The sequence below is a fragment of the Cygnus olor genome, chromosome 10 (assembly GCF_009769625.2).
Source record: "Cygnus olor isolate bCygOlo1 chromosome 10, bCygOlo1.pri.v2, whole genome shotgun sequence".
NCBI classification, from domain to species: domain Eukaryota; kingdom Metazoa; phylum Chordata; class Aves; order Anseriformes; family Anatidae; genus Cygnus; species Cygnus olor.
The window spans coordinates 12926292-12949666 of record NC_049178.1 but is presented as its reverse complement, the minus strand read 5'-3'; the positions used below and the strand labels follow the sequence as shown (position 1 = coordinate 12949666).

The window sequence follows — 23375 nt, the reverse complement described above, 5'->3', positions numbered from 1 at the left end:
CTCAGGAATACCACTGTCAACATGAAGCATCAGAGGCTCGAAGCCTCTCTAGGCCCACACACCTCTACCAGGATCAGAAGCACAGCAGCAGACAACATTATGCCTACCCTCATCCTATGTGCAGATTTACCCTGCGCACACCCAACAGAGAGGGCAAACCTTCCTCCTCGATACAGACAGGTGGTGGCCAACAGAAGCTTCAGAAATTTGCTTGCTTGTACACAAGTTCTTTTACTGTAATATATATATATTGAAGTATATGCCTATATATTTCGGAACGGGGAAGGGATATGAGATGGAAAAGCAAGGAAGACAAGTTCTAGAAGCAGAGTCACCTCTCCACATCCAAGAAGCTTGTGGCACAAATAACAAGCCTGGCTAGAGTGATCTCCCATTTCAAGCACAGTTGGCTACCCGCTGGCTTCAAAAGAGCAGACTATTTGTTAATAATATAGAATAGAGCAACCACTTAAGATGCAGGAAGGCAAGGCTACAGGGTTGGGGTTTATGATCATGAATGATGCCAGAAGCTACACAGCTGTATTAAACTCTGAAAAAGCTGTTACATAGCAGCACACGTGCTGCTCCTGGAAGGCCCTTTTCTCTCCAACACCCCTCCACCATGCGGTCGGTATGGTGTGTTTGTAAAGGCGGGGAGAGGGGGATTTGCCTAGGAGTGAAGCCTCACAGGCTGGCCATGGAACATTAGGACAGACTGACGGTCTGAGCTGGTCTCACAGATCCCACGTTCCTAGCCTGACACTGAGCTTCCATCAGCAAGCAGCCAGGTCCTTCAATAGAAGTTAATCCCCTTCTACCTTCCTCATTTGTTGGGGTGAAAGAAGTCCAGCAGACTCAAGCTGGAAAGCACAAACAGGGATGAAAACAACCGGTTTGCATACTGATCTTTGTATAATGACCCCCCCACCCTCACAGCTCACTCTTCCCCAAATAAAGACACATTGTTCAATGGCATGTTGAAAAGACGTGCTCGTCATTCTTAATAAACAACTAGAGTAAGAATACATAAGAGAAACAGGGTGGTATCTTTATATGATACACAAGTGTATGTTACAAGAATTCCATCAGGCACAGGAGCCTCAAGGTTTAAGGCCTCAACGTTAGGCCAAAAAAGAAGAGTGTGGTAAAGTTTGTACTTTTAACATCTAAAAATGTCACTTAAAGGTCTGAATAGAAATCGTTGTTTGTTTTTTTTTTTTCTTTGTATAAATGACAATTGTAGTTCACTCTCTCCTCTTCCTTCCAAGATAACAGCAAATTAACGTCCAAGCACAAGAAAAGAAGATGCCTGCCTCTCTTCCACTGGCTGAGCAGGTCCATCCATCATTCTGTGCCCTCTAGGCTGCACGTGCTCCAAGGAGACAGAGGCCCCAGTCATCCAGGCCAATTCTGTAGTTCATATTTTCTACATCATAAAAAAAAACAGAGTCAACCAGCAGCTTTCCACAGCTCCCAGCTTGCAGGGGATATGCAGCCTCCAATGGTTCCAACAGTTTGATGTGTTGGGTAGGATACACAATGGGTAGGTTTTCCTTTAGATTCTTTTAAAGAGAAGAAGCCTAAAAGGGCTTCATAACTACACCAATAAAAAACCAAAAACTTAGGCATCTCCTTTAGTGTAAAAGTCTGTACAATTTATCTTTGCTTGTCCCTCCCCCGTCACCCCACCCCACCCCTTCCGAGCCAAGAAGGATGCCTTAGTGCATGGTGCTGGCATTAGCCACGGCAAGAGCTTCCTGAATCTCTCGTATCACCAGGATCCGGGTGAGCATCTGCTCCATCTGCTCTCTGCTGATCGGCTGGATGGAATACCAGATCGGGCTGTTGGGGGCCACCACTGGCTCCGGAGTCAAGTAAAACGTGTCATTCCGGCCTTTCACACTCTGGGGGCTGCGTGGGGAAGATCAGAAATAACCAGACTAACGGAATGTCCTGGGAGGGAGAGACCACCACTGTCCTCATCCCAGGCTCCACAAATCCTGACTGGGGACATCTGGCTGACGAGACATTAAGGTACTTGTTCTGTAGGTACGGAGTTACTCCTAGAGAAAACGGTGGTCCCAAAGTTTTTAGGCCATGCCAAGGTTAAAAAGTCATGGCGACAACTACAAGGAAGTAAACTTTATTTCACACTGGGAAGTATAACAAACACTTGGCCTTAAAGGTCTTTCAGAGCGGAGCAAAAACAGGTTATTTTTGACATCTAGGCTAGCTGCAGAGCAATCCGTGAAGAGGAACACGCACTTTAGTTATCAGAATCATCATAATTTAGAGGTGAGTCCTCTGTGCCTCCCTCCAATTTCCAGTCCTTGTTTTTGTTCAGAAGCCAATTTGAATGGGACCCTCATCTCAAGTAGCAGATGCTTCCAGATCATTTGTTTGCAAGTCACAGGCAGAACAGCAAGCTCATGCCAACGCAACAAACCTTCAGAGCGAGTATGAAATTAAAATCAGCCAGTTCACAGGTCAGGATTTGTCTCTTTAAATACCACATAAGTTGTATGTTAAGTTAGGTGACAACATCACGAAATTTCACCCTCTCATATCAATGCCCCTCCCCAGCTATGTAAATCTATGCAAATGCAGAAACTGTGCCAACAATAAGACACTGCCCTAAAAACTAGGCCAGCTACAAGATGCAGTTCAACACAGCCACAGAAGACAAGCAATGGTACACGTGGAACAGGGGCTCTCACCATTTGAAGAGGTAGAAGTCATACAGCTTTATCGGACACCTCAGGGGGTTCTCTGGATTCTCAGTCTGCTCCGCATACATGTCATCTGTAACTACAGAGCAACCCCCCCGAAATCTGTCAGACACGCTGGATGAGAAGCATGACTAACTGAGCAATGCCACAGAGCTTCAGCGCTCTGAAGCATCTTGTCACCGTGCCGTAACTGATAAGAGACGTATGGCTGTTCCAGGGCAAAACTGCCCGGTTGTAGGTACTCAGAGCATTATATGGAGAGCTTGCTCTGTTCCAAGGCCTGCTGAACAACGCAACCCACCCATACCCATCTTTCCAACTTTACCTGTGTCCCAAATGACAGAAATCTCACTACAGAGAATAAGATGCCTGAGCCAAATCCTGGGTCTGTGCTTTTAGGAAGGCAGACCGCATTTATGTAGGAATTCTACATGGGCTCACTTGCATCAAGGACTTTGAATAAGGGAAGTCCTCCCAAAGAAGCTTCTCTCCCTGTTCATAAGCACTTACACCCAGTTGTCCCTTTGCCCATAAAAAACAGAAAAGTTACCCTCAGCTCTTGATGAGTCCTATATTCCTCAGGTAAGATGTGTCCTCAAAAGGTACTTATTATTAGAAGGTACTGTGCTCTCTCAGAGAGAACACACAGAAAACTCACTGTTAGGCTGTTGATAATAATTAGCAGAGCCTTGGGTTCTCATGGCCCTACCTGCAGACATCTCCAGGTCTCTTCAAGCCCAGTAAGTAAATATTCCCAAAGAAAACTTCTAGACACTACCTTTCTGGCCCGTCTGGTGTACGCCAAAAGCCTTCAGATAGCGGATACTCGTGCTTTTGTCCTTGGGATTAGAAGGGTTCTTCTTAGTCTGCCTCAACACCTTGGAGAAGGCCAGCTTCATGTGCTGGTCTACTGTTTTCAACAGGAAGTATCTGAGCAGCAAGAGAAGAACACCAGACACTCAGAGGATACAATCGCTACAGTGATGTAGTCATCTTTACTCCTCGTGAACCAGCTGAAGCTCGAATCAACGCTGTTAAAGACTGTTCCAGCAGCAAAGCATGCAACAGCCAGAAGTCCAGTTTCCCTCTGCTAGCTCGTTTCCTTGTTGTACTGCATCTACTTTGCCTCATGGGGTTGCAAGAGGGCTGTCTGCAACCACACAAAAATCGTGATGTTGCCCTAATCCAATGCAGCACTTTCCTACCATCCCTGTCAAAGTACTTGAAGTTTTTATGCTGAAAATATCCCAAAGACCTAAGAACTTACTTTGTATTGAAAAACATCAGTGTAGTGAGCAAGGTGGAAGGGGAGTGAGCTCCCAGCTGCTTACACTCCCACAGCATCTCTTCTGTTACGTGACTGGAGAGGACGTAACCTGCAAGAATCAGAAGTCAGTGTCATGCCAGGAGACAGTTACAGCAGGAACACAGGCAGCATTTTATAGTCTGAAAGTATGAGAGAACCTATAAATTTTAAGGGAAAGAGGAGATCTTTAATGATGTCAGATTCATTGCTGCACAAATGTATTTTTTTTTAAATAGCAAGTACATTTAGGAAACAATTGTATATATACGTCAACCTCAAGTTGTAGAGAATATATTCCTGCAATATATCTATACATCCCATCCCAGAGAGAAATAAATACGCACTTAAACAGCTTGTAATTAATGGCCCAACTCCAATGCAGATGCTCATAATCCAATAATATGTGAGAGCAGGCAGGCCAGTGTAACAAATCAGCTCTTGGCCCTGCGCACAGCTTCAGTCAGCACACAGTGCCAAGTGATGTATTTGGACACATGAGTAATCCTTTGATTCTCAGATTTTTTTTCCTTTGTGTAGAAGAGAAATACTATACTCCAAATACACAGATAAATAGAAAAACAGACAGCAGTATGAACTCCAGGGCTTGTGAAATGACAAAGCACAGATCAAACAGCCAGAGTGAAAACAAAAGGCTTCCAAAACTCACGGTGCTACTTAGCTATCTAGCCAGCAACATCAGCTACTTTTCTGAACACAAGCAATAGTTTCTTCACTGACACCTAATCAGATCAAAGGGAACGAAGACCTAAGAAAGCAGGCTTCTGCGCTCTATAAATGTGATTCTTACCCTAGCTCTTACACACAAAACTGGTCTCTTTTCAAACTCCTCCTCCACCCCTGTAGCCATCATCTTGTCAACACAAGGTTGAGATGAGCTGCATTTCATTGCAGCGGTCGAGGCTCTAACCATGCATTTTTAGTTGGTCCTGCAGCCCATAGCCATCTGGCTACATGGCAACATGAGGGTGTTGCATCATCTCCCAAAGCTACAATACATATTAGGGGCAAGATGTATTAGTGCTTCAGATGAGGAAGCTCGATTTGGATCAAGGATCAGCTGGCTTCCAAGCGAGCCAACCTCATGACAGTACAAAATCTCAACTATCCGCCTTATCATGGGTGAGAAGTAATCATCAAATAATCCTCAGCAACAACCGGAGCTAGAGCCTGACACGTGCAATAACCTCAGCATTCACTGTAGATGCAACATTTTTCTCCCTATCAATGTGATCCATCCTAGGGACATTAATTATTTTGAAAGGATTTCTGTTCAGACTACACTCAAGCTGTAGTTCCATTTAAACATTCCAAGCTCCAGAAACTTTTAATGTTCATAAAGGCAAGTTCTTACCAAGAGGGGAAACACGAGGTTGTACGTCCTTGAGAACTTCATGCAGCCATTCAGTGAACCGAATATAGTAGAGATCTGAGAAGATGTCATCTACTCGACCATTTTCAAAGAGATACTGTAAGAGATTCACAACACAGTCGTATACAGTATATCGTATACAGTCGTATAATACAGTGGTCGTATGTTCCTGTCAGACAAGACCTTACCCTAAGAGCTCAAGCACCTAGTTACTCAAACACTTCACAGCATAGCACCGCAGACTAACCTGCCTAGAAAAGTGAGGACCCTCGCACTGAGGATAGTACAGGATAAGTAACCTCAGTCACTACCATGGGAATGCTAAGACAGGAAGAAAAAACATTTTAGACAGCAAAGCTGACTGGATTCACCTCTTATTAAGTGTTCATTAGAAGTTATTTCACATAACTGTCCTGTGTACTCTAGATTTTCTCAGATAAGAAGAGATACCCAATTTTCCTATCAGAGTTCAGTTCTATTCCTGCAGCTCTTCCAGAAAGCACACCAATATTACCAGCTCAGACTTCTCACATCACACAAAGCTAAGTTCTTGCCTGTAAAGCTTCAGCTCGATCAAATCCTGACATTGACAGGTTTCTCAAACATCACTCCTCTTCTCCCCTCTCCCCCAGAAAACCAAGCCTAAAAGGATTTATTGTTCTCACCACGATACTGAACTCAATTATTAACAATTCTTCACAAACTTAATTCAGGAGAAGAAAACATTGCTGCATAGTACGTTTCAACTACACCACTATTTTATAATTTATTTTTTAAATGTAAGAACCAGAGTGTCTTTTGTTATGAAATTGTTGGGAAGCTCAATAGAAGGCACGGTCTCCCTTTTTTTAAGCATATAATCTCCCTACATATTCTGACAACACACACCGCTCTGCTGCATATATAACTGTCCTCCCCCTACCTTCTGAATACACAGGAAGATATAATAGAGCACATCTGGATCATAGGGTTCACCATCACCATTCCGAGCTTCTCGTGTCATTAAGCATAGACCATAATTCAGCTCAGCCACAGCTGAAGAGATGAGATCTTCCTGGAACCTCAGCAGCTGACGCCCTGGAAAACAAAACAAAGCCATATTATTTAAGCCATAAAGCCATATTATTTCTGACCTTTCAGGAATGATTTCCCGTGTCTCCAGCAATGCCACTCTAGCCGGCAGGCCCAGTACTACCACATTCTCTCCGTATAATAAAGAAAACTGAAATAAATCAAGTTCTTGGGCTGTCAGATCTGCTAAAAGATAAGTGGGCAAGAATCCAAGAGGAAGACTCTGCCCTGCCAGCTGCATGACGACCGCCTTCTTTTACCATGGCCACAATGAAATGCTGCCCCGCAGCAACAGGAAAACAGCAACTCCACGCCTGCCCTACCAGCGTGGCTGGCATGCACAGCCATTTTGTTTGTCCACACATTGCAGTCACATAATATCCTTTTTCTACAGCCACCAGACTAGTTGCTCAAGTTGGCTCAGCACAGACCTATAATATTTCCCTTGGAACATGTCCTGTGGCAGTTGGATCATGCAATAATTAGTAGTGCAAAGTAAATCAAAGTTTAAACTTAAAAACAATCACTGATGGAACAAAATTGTTTAGCACTCTTCTCAAAAAACACCTTAACATTCAGTCACTGAATAATCCCTACTTGAAAGGAAAGAAAATCTGTGTCATGACACATACTTCCAATAGGTGCTAGCCTATTTTGGGCTTCTTTTTCCAGCTCTGCATTCTTGGTCTGTGCCCAGCTTTTCCACACTTCAAGCCCTTCTTCTGGCTTCAGAGAGTTTGGAAGTAGAAGTTCAGGTGAAGTCTGTGGCTGCGGCTGTGGTTCAACTTCAGCAACCTGAACGGTTTGAGCCTGTGACAGAAAATATTTCGGTTATATACACGTCAATATGCAAAAGTTACACAAAAAAAGAAGTAACGCAGTGCCACCCCTAGCCCCAGGAGACCAGCCTTTTGCAACACCCCTCTCTAACAAGATCCATCCAGGGAACGCAGCTTTTGCTGTCTAACCTGAACTGCTGCTCAAGGAGGAGTATTTGTCTCTCCAAGTATTGTTTTCTGTTTGAACAGACATATCTAAAATCCCTTCAGCAAATCCACACAACTTGATGTTTGATGCATTCAGAAGTCCTGCAGAACACCACAGGAGACCTAGCAGCCGGCAGCAACCCTTGCTACAATACCACAGAGAAGCTAGTTCAAAGGCAAGGATCTTCATAGGGCTGAAGTCCTCTCAAAAACAGACTTCTGGTCTCCTCTCAAACAGCAAAACAAACAACTACAGCCCACACCTGGGCTGTCCTGAGCCAGGCTCTGGGAACACTTGTTGTTGTACGCTACTATCATCCCATCGAGGGCAGGCTCTCTCCATTAGCCTGTATTTAACAGGTAGACAGAACAAATATGCTCTGCTCTCACTGACACAAACTGGTAAGATTAAGCAATTTGTAAGAGATGTAAAATAATAGGCTAGAACACCAGTATCAAAACATTCATCCAGCTGCAATGAAGTGCTCTCAACTACCAAACACTGCTGCTGCACACTAGCTACTGTTCTGTGAACAGCTACAACATGTCCTGCTATAGACATAACCTGGTCCTCAGACCTCCAGAAGTTTACTTTGGAACAGCACCTTAAGTCATCACGGATTACCTCAAACTGAAACTTATTTTACAGGCAATCAGTGGCACGTATCCGGAAGGAACCGCGAACTCTACTGCTGCACTCACTCAACATTCTTCACTCCAGCTTCTCCGTCCCCTGCCACTGAAAGTCTCACCGCCACCTTGGTTAACGAGGTTAACCTCAAGTTTTACTGCCCTTAGTCAAATCGTCATTGGCAGCCCTGACTGTTACACAGATATCAACCCCTACATCTGAACACTTTTGCTTTCGATTTCTTAAGTCACCCCAAAAAGAAAGGCTTTGCCACAATGAAGTAACTTTCCCTTTGATACTGCCGATCTTCAGTCAGAATTGCTCTGGCAGTACTCCAGTGCACAGCGAAAGTGGTGCAGAGATTTAGGAACGCCTCTACCTTTCCTAGTGGAACAAGGAAAAAAAGAGACAACCGACCAGCTGAAGAGGCAAAGCCTGTAAGAGCCTCAGACTGGAGCTTTCAGACAGGCTGCCTACCTCTGGTTTCGTGTGCTTTTGTTGCTGCTTTGTTTTCACATCAGCTCCTAATAGCTGTTTGCATATCAGCGCCTCCATCGCCACAGCTGCGGCAGGAGGCTGACTGAAAGGCTTCGGCTTTTATCAAGGCAATAAAGCTGACGCCGTCAAGCAAGCCTCTGTCTTTGGGAGGCCAGGAGTCCAAGGGCGAGCTGACACCTTGTCTTTGCAGGAGCCAGCACTGCGCCTCCACCCTCGTCCTCCCCACTGGGCTCCAACAGAAAGCTGCGGAGAGGCGGCCACCTCCGCCAGCCCCACTGATGGGCTGTCCTCTGCCCTGGCCTCACAGCCGTCACCTGCCGCATCAGCGGGCACACAGCCCGGGGTTAGTGCACAGGCCTGGGAGGTGCTTCTGAAGTGACTTCTTGTGTGCTTCAAAAATAGGGCAAAATAGCTGCAACTTGCCCCAGTCAGCAGCAGTTAAGCTGACACTGCGACAGGGATCATCAGGCAGCAAGAACCATGCGTGAAAGAGCTGCTGCAAGAAGCAAAGGTTGGTGTTGTTCCCCCAGAGCAGCACAATGCCAGAGGACAGGTAGCACATCTCTTCTCAGTCTCACAGTTTGAAGGGACAACACCCAGAAGCTGGATGCTCACCTGTAGCAGCTTTACTGCCCTCAGAGGAAGAACACGTGCCTCCCTGTGTAAGGATTATTCCACAGACTTGTCATCAAAAAACTGCCCGATACCCAAGAACTGCAGACCACTACGCACAGGGGTACACCGCGTTAGCGGAAGCTTTACAAAGAAATAATGGAGTTCCTGCTTCAGAAAGGATCCTATGAATGTGCCTCACACTCTTAAAATACCCTAGAAATAAGCCCAAATAATCCTCTTTAGTGGAAAGGCAAGAAGTTTTTATCAACTTGGCTTGTTTAAGTAGCCAAAAGCAATAAAATGATCTCTAATATACCAACACAGGAAAAAAAATAAGATCCAGCAGGCTCTTTGAAATCACCAAAACAACCCCCCCCCACTCAAATACAAACCAAACCAACACACGCATTACAAGACCTATGAGCCATGGCTTAAAGCACAGCTGAACAAAAGAGGACACCCAGAGGTGCAGGGAGCCCTCTCCAGGGAAGACACACTGTAGCCCACCGAGGTTGACTCGGTCCAGAAACAATCAGATGTGACTGCCCAAAGCAATCCTCTCCGGCTCAGTGCTTGCTGATGAAGCAGAGGGCACATACATCTTTATAAAGCCAGCGGTGGTATTTATAAACTGCAAAGAATTTATAACAATATTTATGCTAGCACACTCGGGTATTTTTGCTCTCATTCCATTCAGCAAAAACAGGCTCTGACAGATCAATCCCTACACTTTCTGATAATAACAGAAAAACGACGTCTGTTTGCACAAGTAAGACAGGCCACTAATCGCCCTAATTATTCAAGTTTTAAAAGCCAATTTAAAATTAACTATGGCTTAAAGTTCGCAATAAAACCTTTCGAAAAAACACCAGCACATTTGGCTGTCACGTTTGCCAGGCGTGACAAAGAGATGCTTTACTTGCCACTGGTCGTTACTGTGTTCCTGCACTGCAGGCATTTGCTGGCAGCAGGACCCGGAGTGACAGCCAGGTACACCTGATCCACGGAGTCTGCCCTGACAGCTACTCAGATTTTGCCATTTTACCTGGGCACCAGATCTGCTGTGGACTCCACGTGCTGCATAACACAAAGTAGCCGACGACTAGGTGACCGGTATATTTGTGCAGCTTGCTGCGCTGCAGTGGTCCCTGCCACTCCACTGCCACCCCTAGAGCAGGTCAGGAGAAGCCCACAGACTTCAGGATACCTGCTAGGAAGGAGCTAGCTAGCAATGAGCATTTATCTACTAATTTACACTACAAAGAGCAACACTGAACTTTCTTTTGGGCAGCTTTGCACCCTATAATTATGCACCAACATCGACATGCTGCAGCCCTACATCTACCAGGAGTCAAATGCCCCATGTCACGCCCAGACTACCGGACAGCCATCCCTGCTTCCCACACACCAGCTGTCTGCTCGCATCCCCTCTCCCCAAAACACCTGCAAGTTGTTAATCACGGAGCGAGACCCAGAAGTTAAACTTACTGAGCAAGTGACTTGTAGCTGCTGCTGCTGCTGCCCCTGCTCCTGCGGTGTGGGCTGCTGCTGTTGCTGCTGGGGGTCCCATATGTGCACTGTCTGTGCTGTGTTCTGGTACGTCCCTGCCACAGCCTGCACTGCCACTGGAATGTGGATGTTGCCATTCATAAACTGCGCTGGAAAGAGCGAATTAGCAAGAGTCTGCACCACTTCCTCGTGAGAGTTCTTCACTACTGAAGTACTTCCCACCATCTTATCCTTGTCGTCTTCCAGCTTCACGGTAGCCAGGGTCGTCGGCGAGCCGCTGACGTGGACAGCGTTGTAGGCCTCCTGCGGGATGGCGATGTGGGTGATGTTTTGCTGCTGAAGGTCACCACGCGGCTGAGCAGAATAAACGGGGATGGTCCAAGTCTCTCCAGTGGGGCTAGTAATGGTCCCAGTGGCACTGTACAGGTGGGCACTGTCCACCGTTAATAAGTCTGGCCGTAACGAGACGTAACTTTGTTGCTGGCCCTGAGGAATGGCCAGCACTGTGGCAACTGGCTGCCCTGAAATAGCATACGATACAGTAATAGGCATATCCACTTTGCGTTTCTTCACCGGCTGAAGGACGCTGGCCGTGCTGATCCGCCGCTCTCCCTCTCGCGGAGAGCCTTGCTGAGAAGGAGGAGGTGAGAGCGCCCCGACCGTCTGGATCTGGATCTGCTGGCCACCAGTAATGGCCTGTCCGGCCACGAGCTGGGCCTGGATCTGCTGGTGCTGTATGTGCTCCTCCTGGATCTCGGCAGCCTGGATCTGCTGGGCAGTCTGCATGTGCTGCACTTGGATCTGAGCCGCCTGCAGCTGAGACGGGCTGGGGCTCTGAAGAGACTGGCTCTGTATTGTCTGGGACGCCTGCTGCTGCCCCTGCCCTTGGATCTGCACCTGGACCTGTATCGGCTGCTCCGAAGCTTGGTGGACAGTGAGCTGCGGAGAGAGCTGCTGGGCGGAGACCTGCTGCGGTGACTGCTGCACCTGGACCTGGACCTGCAACGACACCAATTCGGCAGTTAGGGGCCAACAAGTGCCAGCGACCGGACCGCGGGGCCATCGGCACGGCTGGTCCGTCCCTGGAGCTCCGCGCTCCAGTCTTCTCTGCTCAGAGTCACAATTCCGTACGTTAACCTACTCATCACGCATCACGACTCTGATGTGAAGCTTCCTGCTGCAAAACGCAGGAGTTTGTCTCATCCTCACCATGCTCTGAAGACCGATTTTACTGCTCTCAACCCCGGCCCCAGATGGCGGCAGGATCACTTGCCAGTGCCAGGCAGTAAGAACCACGGGTAAGCTGAAACCAGCACTTGGCTTTTTCCACACAGAGCAGACAAATCTTCTTTTGAAACCAACTGTTAATAGTAGCGCTACACAAGCAGGTATTAACACAGGAAATATTGCACGTTTCATGTGAATCTGTCGTGAGCTGAAGGACACCACTACAGCATTTGTGTTTTTAGGCTTCAGAAGTATAGTTGTCACCGAGAAAGAAATAAGTTAACTGGTTTTAATCATTTACTAATTCCATTTATTGTCTAAGTTATTCAGCTATATTTTCTAGCTCATGCACTTACACAATGCTGAATAATATGGACAAAATATATTAGGGGACAGTTCATTTTAGTGCAGTGAAAATAAATATCCTCAAGCTGCTATCTCCTCTCCCAGGACCCTACCCAAGGTCTGCTCTCCTCTCCAGAGGCCTCCCCGCTTCACCCCAAACCACTTTGTTGCGTTGCCTTGCTCTAGAAGCAATGTCCCAGGCTTCCACGATCACTTCTCCAGGCTTCCTTAAAGCCATACCTTAAGGGGGGGAATTGCTCGACCTCTCCTTTCAAATCCCGCTGAGGGATGTAGAGCTTTATTTGTGACACCTACAAGGGCCACATGATGTTTGAAGCAACTTAGTCCCAAAACCACGTCTTCCTGCTCACGTTGCCTCACCTTTTTCTATCTCACTTATCAGAGCGAGTCAAGCTAACCTAACATTTGAACAGACTCCACACTCACTCAGGTCTACGCTGCACAGATAAACAAAATCTCAACCCCACTTCCCAAAGAGACCTCTAAAAGTTTTAAAAAACGTTATGGATTCATTTGCAGCCAATTAAGAGTTGCTAAGCACTAAGTGGGATAGCAAAATGCACCAGTGGCAGACCGATTCGAAGTCGCCTCCTGTTAAGAACCCATTCTGTTCTCAGGAAGAACGGTGAATTTTAGTTTAGAGGCTCCTGCTGACAGCTACGTGCAGCATGCGGTAATCCAGATGATGTGGGCTTTGTATCATTTCCTGCAAGGTAACAAGACACACACGACCTCCCCGGTGCAACTTGAGGCCGTTCCCTCTTGTCCTAAATGTTGACTAAGAACACCTTAAAAGCACCCCCACCGCCATCACAGGCACAATTTTACATTAGAGTTTCTGTTACTGATTTCACGTCGTACAAAGTATTTCTGTTGTTGGCACTGCGACTTGAAAGCCTGCTTCTGAAATGAAAAATTTCAGCATGCGAGCACACTTATAAAGGCGGTGAAATGGGTTTAAGCAAGAGGTGTCGTCTGCAAGAGGCAGAGGCTACGAACAGACCAGACAAGACAGCATTTTCTCCTTTCTGCCTTTAGAACCTAAGCCTACTGCCTCTGAAAGCCAGGGGCAACTTCCCTAACTTTCAGCAGGTGAGGAGCCATGGCCTCAAGTCACACGATACTCCTGACCCCCCACAGCTAGAATGCCTTGCTGCTGCTTTAGAGCTCACACAGTTATTATTATTTTCTTTAAACACCCAAAGAATGAGCCCAGACCCAAGCAAGAAGGCAGACTCCAGAACCAGCGGAAGCTCTCCGTACTGCTGACACCGTGTTTCTGACCAGAGATCGCTCCTCTCGAACACCAAAGGTCTGCCTGCTACACCTCTTACATTGACCTCCTTGATGGAGCTTGGTATCTGAGACAAAAGGACAAAGAATTACACTAAAAAGCATCAGTGGCTGACTTTTAAAAAGACCCTGTACAGAGAGGAATGTTTGAAGTTTGCAAGCCAAGAACAACAGAGAGAACAATCTCCAGCCTTAAAGCGAAGATTTAAAGTGAGGATGTGTTATGCTGGGAATTCCTGGGTTATACTGGTACGATAAACCAACCAAGTTACAGTGCTGAGACTGCTTATTGTCAGGAGTTTGGGTGCAGCAGCACGGAAAGAATCACTTCCCAGCAGGCTGCAATCACAAAGAGAAATGCATTTTTTACCATAAAACAGCTAGAAGTTGGACCATAGTAGTAGACTAGAGAATCAAAAGCATTAGGTGTCAGCCCTGTACTGCAACAGGAGGGCAGAACTAAAAGTAAGTCCCTTAAAGGAAGACTTCTGTCACTTATAGCAAAACCCACACATTCTGTCCAGAACTGAGCACATGCAAAGAGCAAGTAAGTGGCCAAGCTGGAAAAATCCTAAGTCACAGGAAGACTGCAGCTTGTGCCTCAGTTCCACCTGAAGGTGATCCCAGAGGGAGGCTCCAAAGCCAGGAGAGGTAAGAGCAGGCAGGCAGCAAGCCTGCTGCAGGAAGCATGCTCCCAACCCACCCGAGGTACTTACTGCAGGTGCACCTCAAACTTCCACACCTGGGCAAACCAACGGAGGTGAACCGCTTGGTCAGAAAGTTAACGAGAGGAGAACAGCCATCGCGTAACGGTGCGTAGCCTTGTTTGGGGAAACCAGGCTGAAAATGCACTGCCCTCAAAGAGTCCTAAACTGAAGTAATTCCAACACCCACCACTGGAACAAGGGGTTCCTTCTCAGCTTCCATCAGAAGGTACCTAGAGCATGCACACGAGTACGCAGTAGGTGAAAAGCCTGATCCCTAAGTAGCAGGAAACGCTGAAGCTGCTATTCAGCTGCTTTACAGGAAGTCCTCTGCTATCTATCAGAGTAAACAAGGCCTACGGGGAGCGTACGAGTCAACCTCTCACAACTACCACCAGATTCTCACTGCAGTTTTTTTCCCTCTGCTCATTCATCAACATCAGTAAGACAATTCCACGTGCCACGCTGGGTCTCTGCGTGTCTGAACAGTGACCGTACCAGGATTATGTTGCCACACTGTACTTTGGGGCAGGATTTAGACCCGAGACAGCTGGAACATGTGAACCAGGGAGAACAAAACCTCCCCCTCCTGAAGAGGAACCTATTTCCACATAAAAAAATGGGCTATCTTTAAAACATCCCTCTTGATCGCAACCATTCTTTGAAGCGGCAAACTCAGCTCAGCAAAGGGTAATAAATACCAGCTGCTACGCTAATATTGCTTATATTCAAAGATAAGCAAACAGGAGCCCTACCTCCTGTTAGAGAAAGCCACATCCATCAAAAGCGAAAGAAGTATGCATTTTGCGCAGAGCCAGGGCTAAGGTTTTCTTCTGAGCTCCTTAAGTGCATCTTTTCCTGCCTCATGTCATTAACACTGCCCAGCTTCCCAGAGCGGTCTGAAGTCATAGAGCAGACCAGGGGAAGGCAGAAGACGACGAACAGCCAACACATAAGGAACTGAGCAATTAGAAAGGCATAAGCTTTCACGGTTTATGCAGTCTTTTCACCATCCCCTATGTAGTTTGACAACCTTGCTCCCCTGTAGTGTCTTCCCCACAACCCCAGTCCAATCAGCTCCAGCAACCTTGCCATCGGACTGTCTTAAAGAAAGGGCCAGAACTGAGGATCTTCCCTGCGTGCACTGTGTACATCCTACACAAACACACTTACTCTCCTCTGATATTCTTTCAGCTAAATCTTCTCGCACGCACAGATGAGAAGTGAAAGGAGGAAGAGGTTCACCATCTGTGCAGAAATACCGTGCTCTGGAAGTCAGTGCTAACACCTCTTGCTGGCATCATCAATTCTATGGCCTCAATGCTCAACACCAGCTGGCAACAACGCCACCAGAGGCAGAGCTGACAAACTCTTACTTGACTGGAGCAAAACGCAGCCCTTCCCAGACACCCTGGATGCAGGGAGCAGGGTATGACAACTTGGCACACTGAACTATTCCTTAAGATGGTTAATGGCATCGCTGTGACACTGGCCATGGAAGGAGCTCCAAGACACTTCACGGCAGCACGGACTAGTACCTAACCTAACTGAGCAGTTGCTCCCACTAGTCTTTGAAATAAACGTTAGTTAACAATTTGTTTAACATTTTAGGAAAGAAAACCCTAAGGTGGCAAGTTCTCCTTCAAACAGGAGATTTACTTTGCTAGGATAAATAAAAGCAGCAGCAGCCAGGTACAGTCTGTGTCACAGCAACACCGAGGATGAAACCTGAGCACCGTCTATCTTTATGATCACAAGGTTGTCATCGGCACTCGGAGCCGCAGGGTCATCTGACCCGCGATATTATTAGTCGCCTCCGGCCCTGCTGTCACGCTGCCAGCCACAAGCATCGTCACTGAAAGGGTCTTCCGCCGATGTGCAATTGGATTAGCAAGAACTAAACGGATTATCGAGTCAAGTACTGGGATGACATAAGTTTGATCAAAATCTCGGAGCCTTCGGAGGGCGATGGAAAGTCCTCACAGTACAGCAGACGTGGATGGAGCTCAGCAAAGCGAGGCAGCCGAGCGGGGCGCGCTGCCCCGGTGGCGCGCCGTCCCCGTCACAGCCCCGCCGTGCTCAGGCACCACGCTCCGTTACCGCTGCCACAGCGACCGTCACGAAACAGGCGAACGCTAAATCATGGGTCTAACATCAATCACACCTCAGTCAGAAACCCTGGGAGACAGAGCACCGAAGCGCTCTCGCCAAGGGGTAAAGGCATTCCTCCACCCAGTTCTTGGGGAAAAAATAAGGTTAATTCGTTCCCTTCGAGATCATTCTGACCCAGAAGCTAAAAGGCATGTGAACCCAGGTGCGCTGCGATGCACAGAAGCTGCAGCTGTACCTAGTGCCAGATGTGCCACCAGTGTTTGGGGGACTGGCAACAGGCTCAAGGGAGGCAGCACTAGGCAGTGCAAACACTAAGTAGGGTCTGCACTGACAGATGCGAAAGCAAATATTTTAAAGCAGGTATTTTAAAGCAGAGTCGCACCAAAAACAAAGCAGAAAGCGTACACAACATTTTTTAGGAGAGGCTTCTGAAAGTTTGACTTTCGTTAGATATTTTTCTCCTCAAGGTGCAGGCCATTTAGTCTAAAAAATAGGAACAGGTTTTTGGCAGCAACTCTACAGTTATTTCCAAGAAGGTCAGGAGTTTATTTTTCTCTGGAGTGCGTGATATATGACCTCCCTCCCTATCACCGCTACCACAAGGCCTGCAACGGTCAAGTGTGAACTTTGAGAAGTTCTGAAAGGAGGCGGCAGCAGCAGGAAATCATATATATATATTCCTTTTAACTTGTAAAATTGTTACGGGGCCTTCAGCATCTTAAAGGCTGAGGCACCGAAAAAAAAACCCACCCGACTCTCCTACTAGTTCTCCTGCTGAACTGAAAAATGAGACTTCTCCCAAAAAATCTGCTAGCTGGCAGAACCAAAAGCACCCTTGACCAGTTTTAATAGACTCACACAGAGATCTAAGGCATCTGTCTGCGAGACTAGAAGCTTTTGTTCTTCAAAAGCCTTGCAACACAAGTTACTGTAGGGCAACAGGTTAGCGAAGTCCTAGTTGAGCATTCATTTACTCAACAGAAAGAGTAATTGGAGAGAAGTTACCCAGCGAAAGAGGAAAGTTTGTCTTTACTGGAGGGGAAGAGCGCACAAGTGAGCTGTTAGCACAAGCCTACTGCACTGCGGCAGCTCCCCGTGACCTTATCTCCGCTCATTTGTCTCCGTACCCTCATTTGTTGGAGAAGAAAGCCCACAACTTCATGCTACAGAAGGCAGAAAGATGCGTATCTGAGGTGTATCGGAGCCAGAGCTGCAGTCCGAGTTCAGCTGGTTGGAGACGTATAGTAAAGGAACCTTGGGCAACGCCTTGCCACCTGTGAGCTGTTTAAGAAATGTGTTTGAGGGCCGAGGCAGTTACTCAAGTCATTCTAAGTTCTATGGGTTTTGCCTGGCGCTGGATTTTGCTTATTCAATACTTAATACTAATTACTTTAAGACCTGTTAAAAAAAAAAGCTGCAGAAGACTCCTTCCACTGTGCAACGGAGTAACCTTCCTTGACACGTACGCATCTTTCTGGGTATCTTACCAGAGCTCATCACTTGACCAACCTGCATTTTCGCCCAGCTTAAAACCCAGATCGAGAACTCCAACTTTTAGAATATTCACGTAAAATCATTTAAAGAGTACTTTAAAAAAATAGTAATGGAGAGTTAGATCCCAGGGCCGCTCTAAACAACCAGAGAAAGTAAGACCGGCAGAGGGGGAAGGGTATTTATAGCTGCTTCACGCGGAGCGCACGGCTTCAGGGAGCTGTGTACATGCCAGAACTGTCAACCATTTCTCAAACAGGTTACACCACCACATTGCTATGTATGTTACTCCTCCTATGGAGGGGCTCAATGGAGGCACCGTCAAGAGAGAAATTTACTACCAAATTCCTCAAATGAAAGGGAAATAGTGTTGTTCTATATAAAGTTAATTGGTCCTGCTTCTTAAGTGCTTGCCTGTGGTTTCAGGTTAGACAGTAGCTGGCTCTGCACACCGCGCCGTGGGTCAGCAAGTCACACACACGCTTAGAGATGATTTAAGACGCTTACCTGGACTTGCTGGGGTTGCTGAACCTGTATCTGCTGCTCTTGCTGAGTTTGCTGCTGGACACTGGTTGTCACAGGGCAAGCGAGTTCGAGCAAAGACCCAGCCACCTCTGTGCTGTCCGTGTAAATGCAGTTGCCACCCTGCTGATACACCATGGTGGTGGTGGCGGTCTGCTGAAACTCCTGCAGGGCTTCCGGCCCCTTGGAAGCAAGGGAGTCCAGAAACTCCTTCATCCTGTGCTGGGGGATCGTTCGCGCCTTCACGCGGATGTATTCTTCAAAGGAAATGGTGTTCTCCAGAGAATTATTCATATTGCAAGGTCCTGAGGGTTCCTTAAGGAAAGAGAAAGTTAAAACTCTTAACGATGGCACTCCTCCAGCGCAAGGATGTTCCCAGCTCCAGTAATTCATTCCTCATCCCGAGTACCACTGGAAACTAGCAAACATGCACAGCCGGATGCCCTGGGCCAGGTGCTTTAGTTTTAGGAGGCATCTCACACCACTGCACCCTTCTCGAGCTAACCCTCAGCAGTCTGACCGACAACCAGGTGTGACCGCGGTGCCCGTCTCAGAGGGCTCAGCGCCCCGTACCGTCTCCTAGCACCGCGCTTCACCCAGACCAGCGAAATCCCATCACGGACTAAACCAAGTCACTTATTTCATTCATTTGCGGCATGCAGTATTAGCGAGAGAAGCTCGGAAACCAACATCCGTGGCCCTGCTCTGCGGTCCCAGAGGTGGGAGAACCAAGCAGGGCGTTCTACCAGGCCGTGCAGCTCTGCTCTAGGCAGCTAAGGGGAAGCCTCAGACGCAGCATCCATCCGCTGCTCTCAGGACTAGCACAGCCCTGTCGGTCTGACAGAGCAAGCGGAAGGAGAGTGCTAGAATCAAGAGGTTCCTCGGACCGGGAACTACAGGCACAGAGAAGGAGAGCTCTAGAAATAAAACAGGCGGCAGCGGCATCAGGTCTGGATGGTGCTTTTAGTATAGGGAGAGGTTACGTGAAACGTGCCGTGTACGGGGACTGAGGAAACCAGGGGACTGGGGAAAGCGAGAGCAAGGGAGAAATAAAAGATGACTACACGTGAGAACATCAGAAAGCTCTAGAGTACGCGCTGACAGCATCCTTCTCCTCCTGACTTGTTTAAACCCACAAACGGTTCCTGCAGTAAGCGTACTGGCTGTTTCTAAGGCACTCGTTAGTCCCGATAACGGGTAAATAGACTCGAGCTGTAACACCACCAGCTACTGAGAGGGCTGTGAGAAGATGTGAAGCAGCACAGGGTTGGGACCAGAAGAGGAGAGTTACTGGATCCAGCCGTGCAGAGGTAGGGAACGGGACGCCACCGCTGCATGCGCATTTTGGCTGCAGTTCTAACGAGAGCAAGCAGGAAAAGCAGAACCGTTTAAATCATTTCCCAGCGATTTAATCGACTGGAACCGGGACAGAAACCTCTGACCGAACGGAAGGCTGCCACGGCCGTGTGAAAATGGCAGCAAGTCCCAGGCTGTCGGCGGCGCTCCGTCCGAGCGCAGCCGTACGCCCCAGGCCCGACCCCAGCTCCCACCAACCCCAGCAAGCGCCGGAGCAAATCCTAACCGCGCTTACTGGTACGTGACGCGAGTCTAAACACACAGGAGTTTTTGTTTACACGGAGGAGGTTCATGGCTAGTGCATTGAACCAGGCCCACCGGAAAAAGAATATCAAAGGCAAGGGGAACACGCGAGGCGGCTGGTGCTGAACGTACGGCTTCAGGAATTATTAACAGCAGTTGTTGCTCTATGAGGTCGTTACAGAAAATATACTGGAAACGTGCATCGGTGTTTAGGGATAAAAAGCACAAGGTAACAGCGTTCACTTACTAAACGCACCAATTCTGTAAAAGTCAGCATAGGGAAGCCCCAGCTCTCCTCCGGGAGCCACCCGAGAAAGAGCCAGGTATCTCTCAGCTCAACACTCAGCTCGCCCCACTGAAGAGGCCCAGCCAATGCCCTGTACCTCTGCTAATTAACCTCTTCCCAGGTGGTTGCTGACAGCATGCCCAAGGCGACACCGATGGGGAACAACCTTGCTGATGCATCTTCAGACAGGCCTCAGACAGGACCTAGACCAGGCGCACTCGCACAAGTCTCGCACCTAACTGTAAGGAGCTCCATTAGAGCCTCTCAAGCTGGAAAACACACTTTGGGTCATTAACTTGTCCCAGGTTTCTGCTCGGAACTTTCCAAGGTTTGACCTCAGCACCACAGGGAAGCTCTCAGGAGGGCAGTCACCGTGCACGCCCGCGCAGAGGTGCGCTAGGAGACACGGCTCGCAGAGGGGAGGCTTCTGAGGCACGAGCCCCGAGGATGCCACGCTGGGAGCCCAGGAGGGAACGCTACGGGTGCTCTTCCTTACGGTGAAGGCAGCGTGACAGCAAGGTGCTGCTGAGCTGGGAGGGCTCACCTCTCGGCAAAGGCCCTGCCTTCTTCCTCGCTGCTGCATTCGTGCTTGTTATGTTGAAAGGGCTCGGGGAATCGAGTCTTAGGTTGTTCGCTTTCTGTTAATCTTGTCACGGGAAGGAGCGGGGAGGTGAGCAGGGCCGCTCTTTTCAACAGCGGTTATCCATTAACCCAAAGAGCTGCAGTTACATCACCCAACATCACCCTGTCAAGGCTCGGACATCACTTTGAGAACTCCAGCCCTTCTACCCAGAGCCGCTCGGACGTGCGCCGTGCTCCTGTACAGCAGAGACCAGAAGCCACCAGAAACCCAGATGCAAAGTCAACAAGCCCCAGAATGAGGAGATCCACCACCAGCACATCACCTACCTCTTCTGACCACCAGGAAGCGGAACGAACAGCACGAATTGCTTAAACACAAACCCTTGCCCCAGCTCAGCTGCTCCATCCTAACCAGCTCTCTTTAGCAAGCATGGAAGCCAGAAGCCTGCTAGCCCAGTCCTGTGAACCTTGCCCTGTCGCGCGCTGTGAGAAGGAAGCTCTTGTGCTTTCTTCTAGCATGGAAACATCTTTGTTGTTATCCACCCGAAGTTACTGCGCTGACAGTCGCTAACGCCTGTAACAGTGACGTGCCCATCTGAACCACTGGAAATCCAGCCACAGACCGGAGCCCACTGCGCCCCGCAGTACTTCCAGCACTGCTCCTGCTCCAAACCTGCAACGGGACCTTCCCTCGGTTTGCTTTACAGCCCCCAGCTCTGGGGATCAGAAGAGAGCTGAAGGTAGCTCAGGTAACGGAGCAGCCTGGGCCAGGTTTCTGTGAATCGCCCTGCTCAGGGCTATTTTAACGACGAGCACCGAGCTGCTCAGAGCTGTGTTTCACAGAACTGTGCACGGCTGCAGAGGTACCAGGTCCGGGTGAAGACTCAGGTAAGCAATGCCGCACCAAGAAGCCACATTTTTTAACCTAAACCCACCTGTTTCTGACAGAAGAGCCCCTTAAGGCTCAGTGGTGCATTCAACAGGCTTCTGTACTGCAACGCGCACAGCTCGCTGCTGCACTCGCCACTTTTAACGCTCCTAAAACAGGCTAATGTCTGCGTTCCTTTCATCCATTAGCCACACGTTAGAAATAGCGAGCATCCATCCTTACTAGACCTCGGCAGCACGTTTTCAAGACTGCATTTTAAAAACAAAAAGGAGCCTCCGAGCAGTAAGCTTTCTTCTACCAAGGGACGCGATCCTTCCCCGGGCGGCAGGACCGCGATTTCCAGGCGATAAGTTCGAGAGGCTCTCTGAGGACCGCGAGCACACACGGTTAGTCGGTACAGCTCAGGCGGAGGTTACCGAGCACACACACCCGACTCGCGGCAGGTGGACGGTCCGGACTCACCAGTCACCATGGTGCATGTGTTTCTGCTGCTCTTGTCCTGAGCCCTTAGCCTTGTAACGTTCTGGAGAAGACAGAACAAAGAAGCCCTTTCCATCCCCAGCTCCTTTGCCTTTTTTTTTTTTTTTAAGCCCGCTTTAGCCGTTTAAGGGGCGTTTTACTTTAAAAAAAACAAAACAAAAAAAAACCCACCCAGCGGGCGGAACAGCCGGCACCTGCCCCGGGCCGTGCAGGCAGAGCTGAGAACAAGGAGCAGCAGCGGTGACCGTGCCCGGAGGGCCCGGAGAGCCCCGGCACCGGGACCCGGTGCCCCCGGTAGGGTGAGGGGGGGGCTCCTCCTGCGGGGCCGGTGCCACCCCCAGAGCCCCGGGGCCGCCTTTGTTCCCCGGGGGGGCGGCAGGAGGAGGAGGAGGATGAAGAAGAGGAGGAGGAGGAGGAGGAGGAGGAGCAGGAGGGGGGAGGAGGCGGCGCCGCGCCCCCGGAGCCATGTTGGGGGCTTCTCCGGGACGGCGGCCGCCGAGGGCCGCGCCGAGGCCGGGGCGGCGCCTTCCGGTGCGCGCACACGGCCGGCGGTAAACGAGGCGAGGGGCGGGCAGCGGGGGCGCGCCCCGCGCGTGCCCGCGAGCAGGCCGCGCGCGTGCCCGCGGGCGGGGCCGCCCCCTCCCTTCTCTCCCTCCCCCCACCCGCCCGCCGGGCCCGCGCCGCCCCCGGAACCGCCGCCGCCGCCTCCCCTCCCCCAACCCTCTCCGTTCCCCCCTTCCCCGCCGGCCCCGGCCCCGCCCCGCTCCCCCCCGGCCCGGCCCGGCCCCGCCTCACCCCGGCCCCGCCGCCGCCGCCGCCGCCCCGCGCCGCCGCCGCCGCCTCGGCCCCGAGCCTCTTCCCCTCACAGCTCCCTGGGCGCCATCTTACATTCAACCCCCCGCAGCCAATCGGCGCGCAGCCTCGGCCTCGCGAGAGCGCGGCCCGCAAGTCCCGCGAGAGCTGGGCGCCGGGGAACGCCCCGCGCCTTAAAGGGGCCGGCGCCGCTCGGGGGGGCCCAGGCGGGGCGGGGACACGCGTGGGGAGCGGGAGGGCACGGGGCGGGCCGCGGCGGGTGCGGGGGGAGGGGGG

General features: G+C 49.5%; 1 protein-coding gene across 7 annotated transcripts; it reads right to left on the bottom strand.

Annotated features, from left to right (window-relative positions):
* Positions 1-977: 977 nt before the first annotated feature.
* On the bottom strand, positions 978-23194 carry QRICH1 (glutamine rich 1). Of its 7 annotated transcripts, none has more exons than XM_040568602.1 (11): positions 23175-23192; positions 18436-18765; positions 10715-11734; positions 7129-7306; positions 6348-6502; positions 5408-5522; positions 3997-4105; positions 3508-3659; positions 2718-2808; positions 1718-1911; positions 978-1426 (listed from the first exon to the last, which is right to left on the bottom strand). In XM_040568602.1, exons 2-10 carry the CDS (start codon positions 18742-18744, stop codon positions 1719-1721), a joined length of 2322 nt encoding a protein of 773 aa, XP_040424536.1. In that variant the 5' UTR covers positions 18745-18765; positions 23175-23192; the 3' UTR covers positions 978-1426; position 1718. The 7 variants fall into 7 exon arrangements, with proteins under 7 accessions (XP_040424536.1, XP_040424539.1, XP_040424533.1 ...); XM_040568605.1 differs by lacking the exon at positions 23175-23192 and adding exons at positions 22269-22329; positions 23082-23132 and having other exon boundaries at positions 978-1911; XM_040568599.1 differs by lacking the exon at positions 23175-23192 and adding an exon at positions 21853-22194.
* Between the last annotated feature and the right edge of the window lie 181 nt (positions 23195-23375).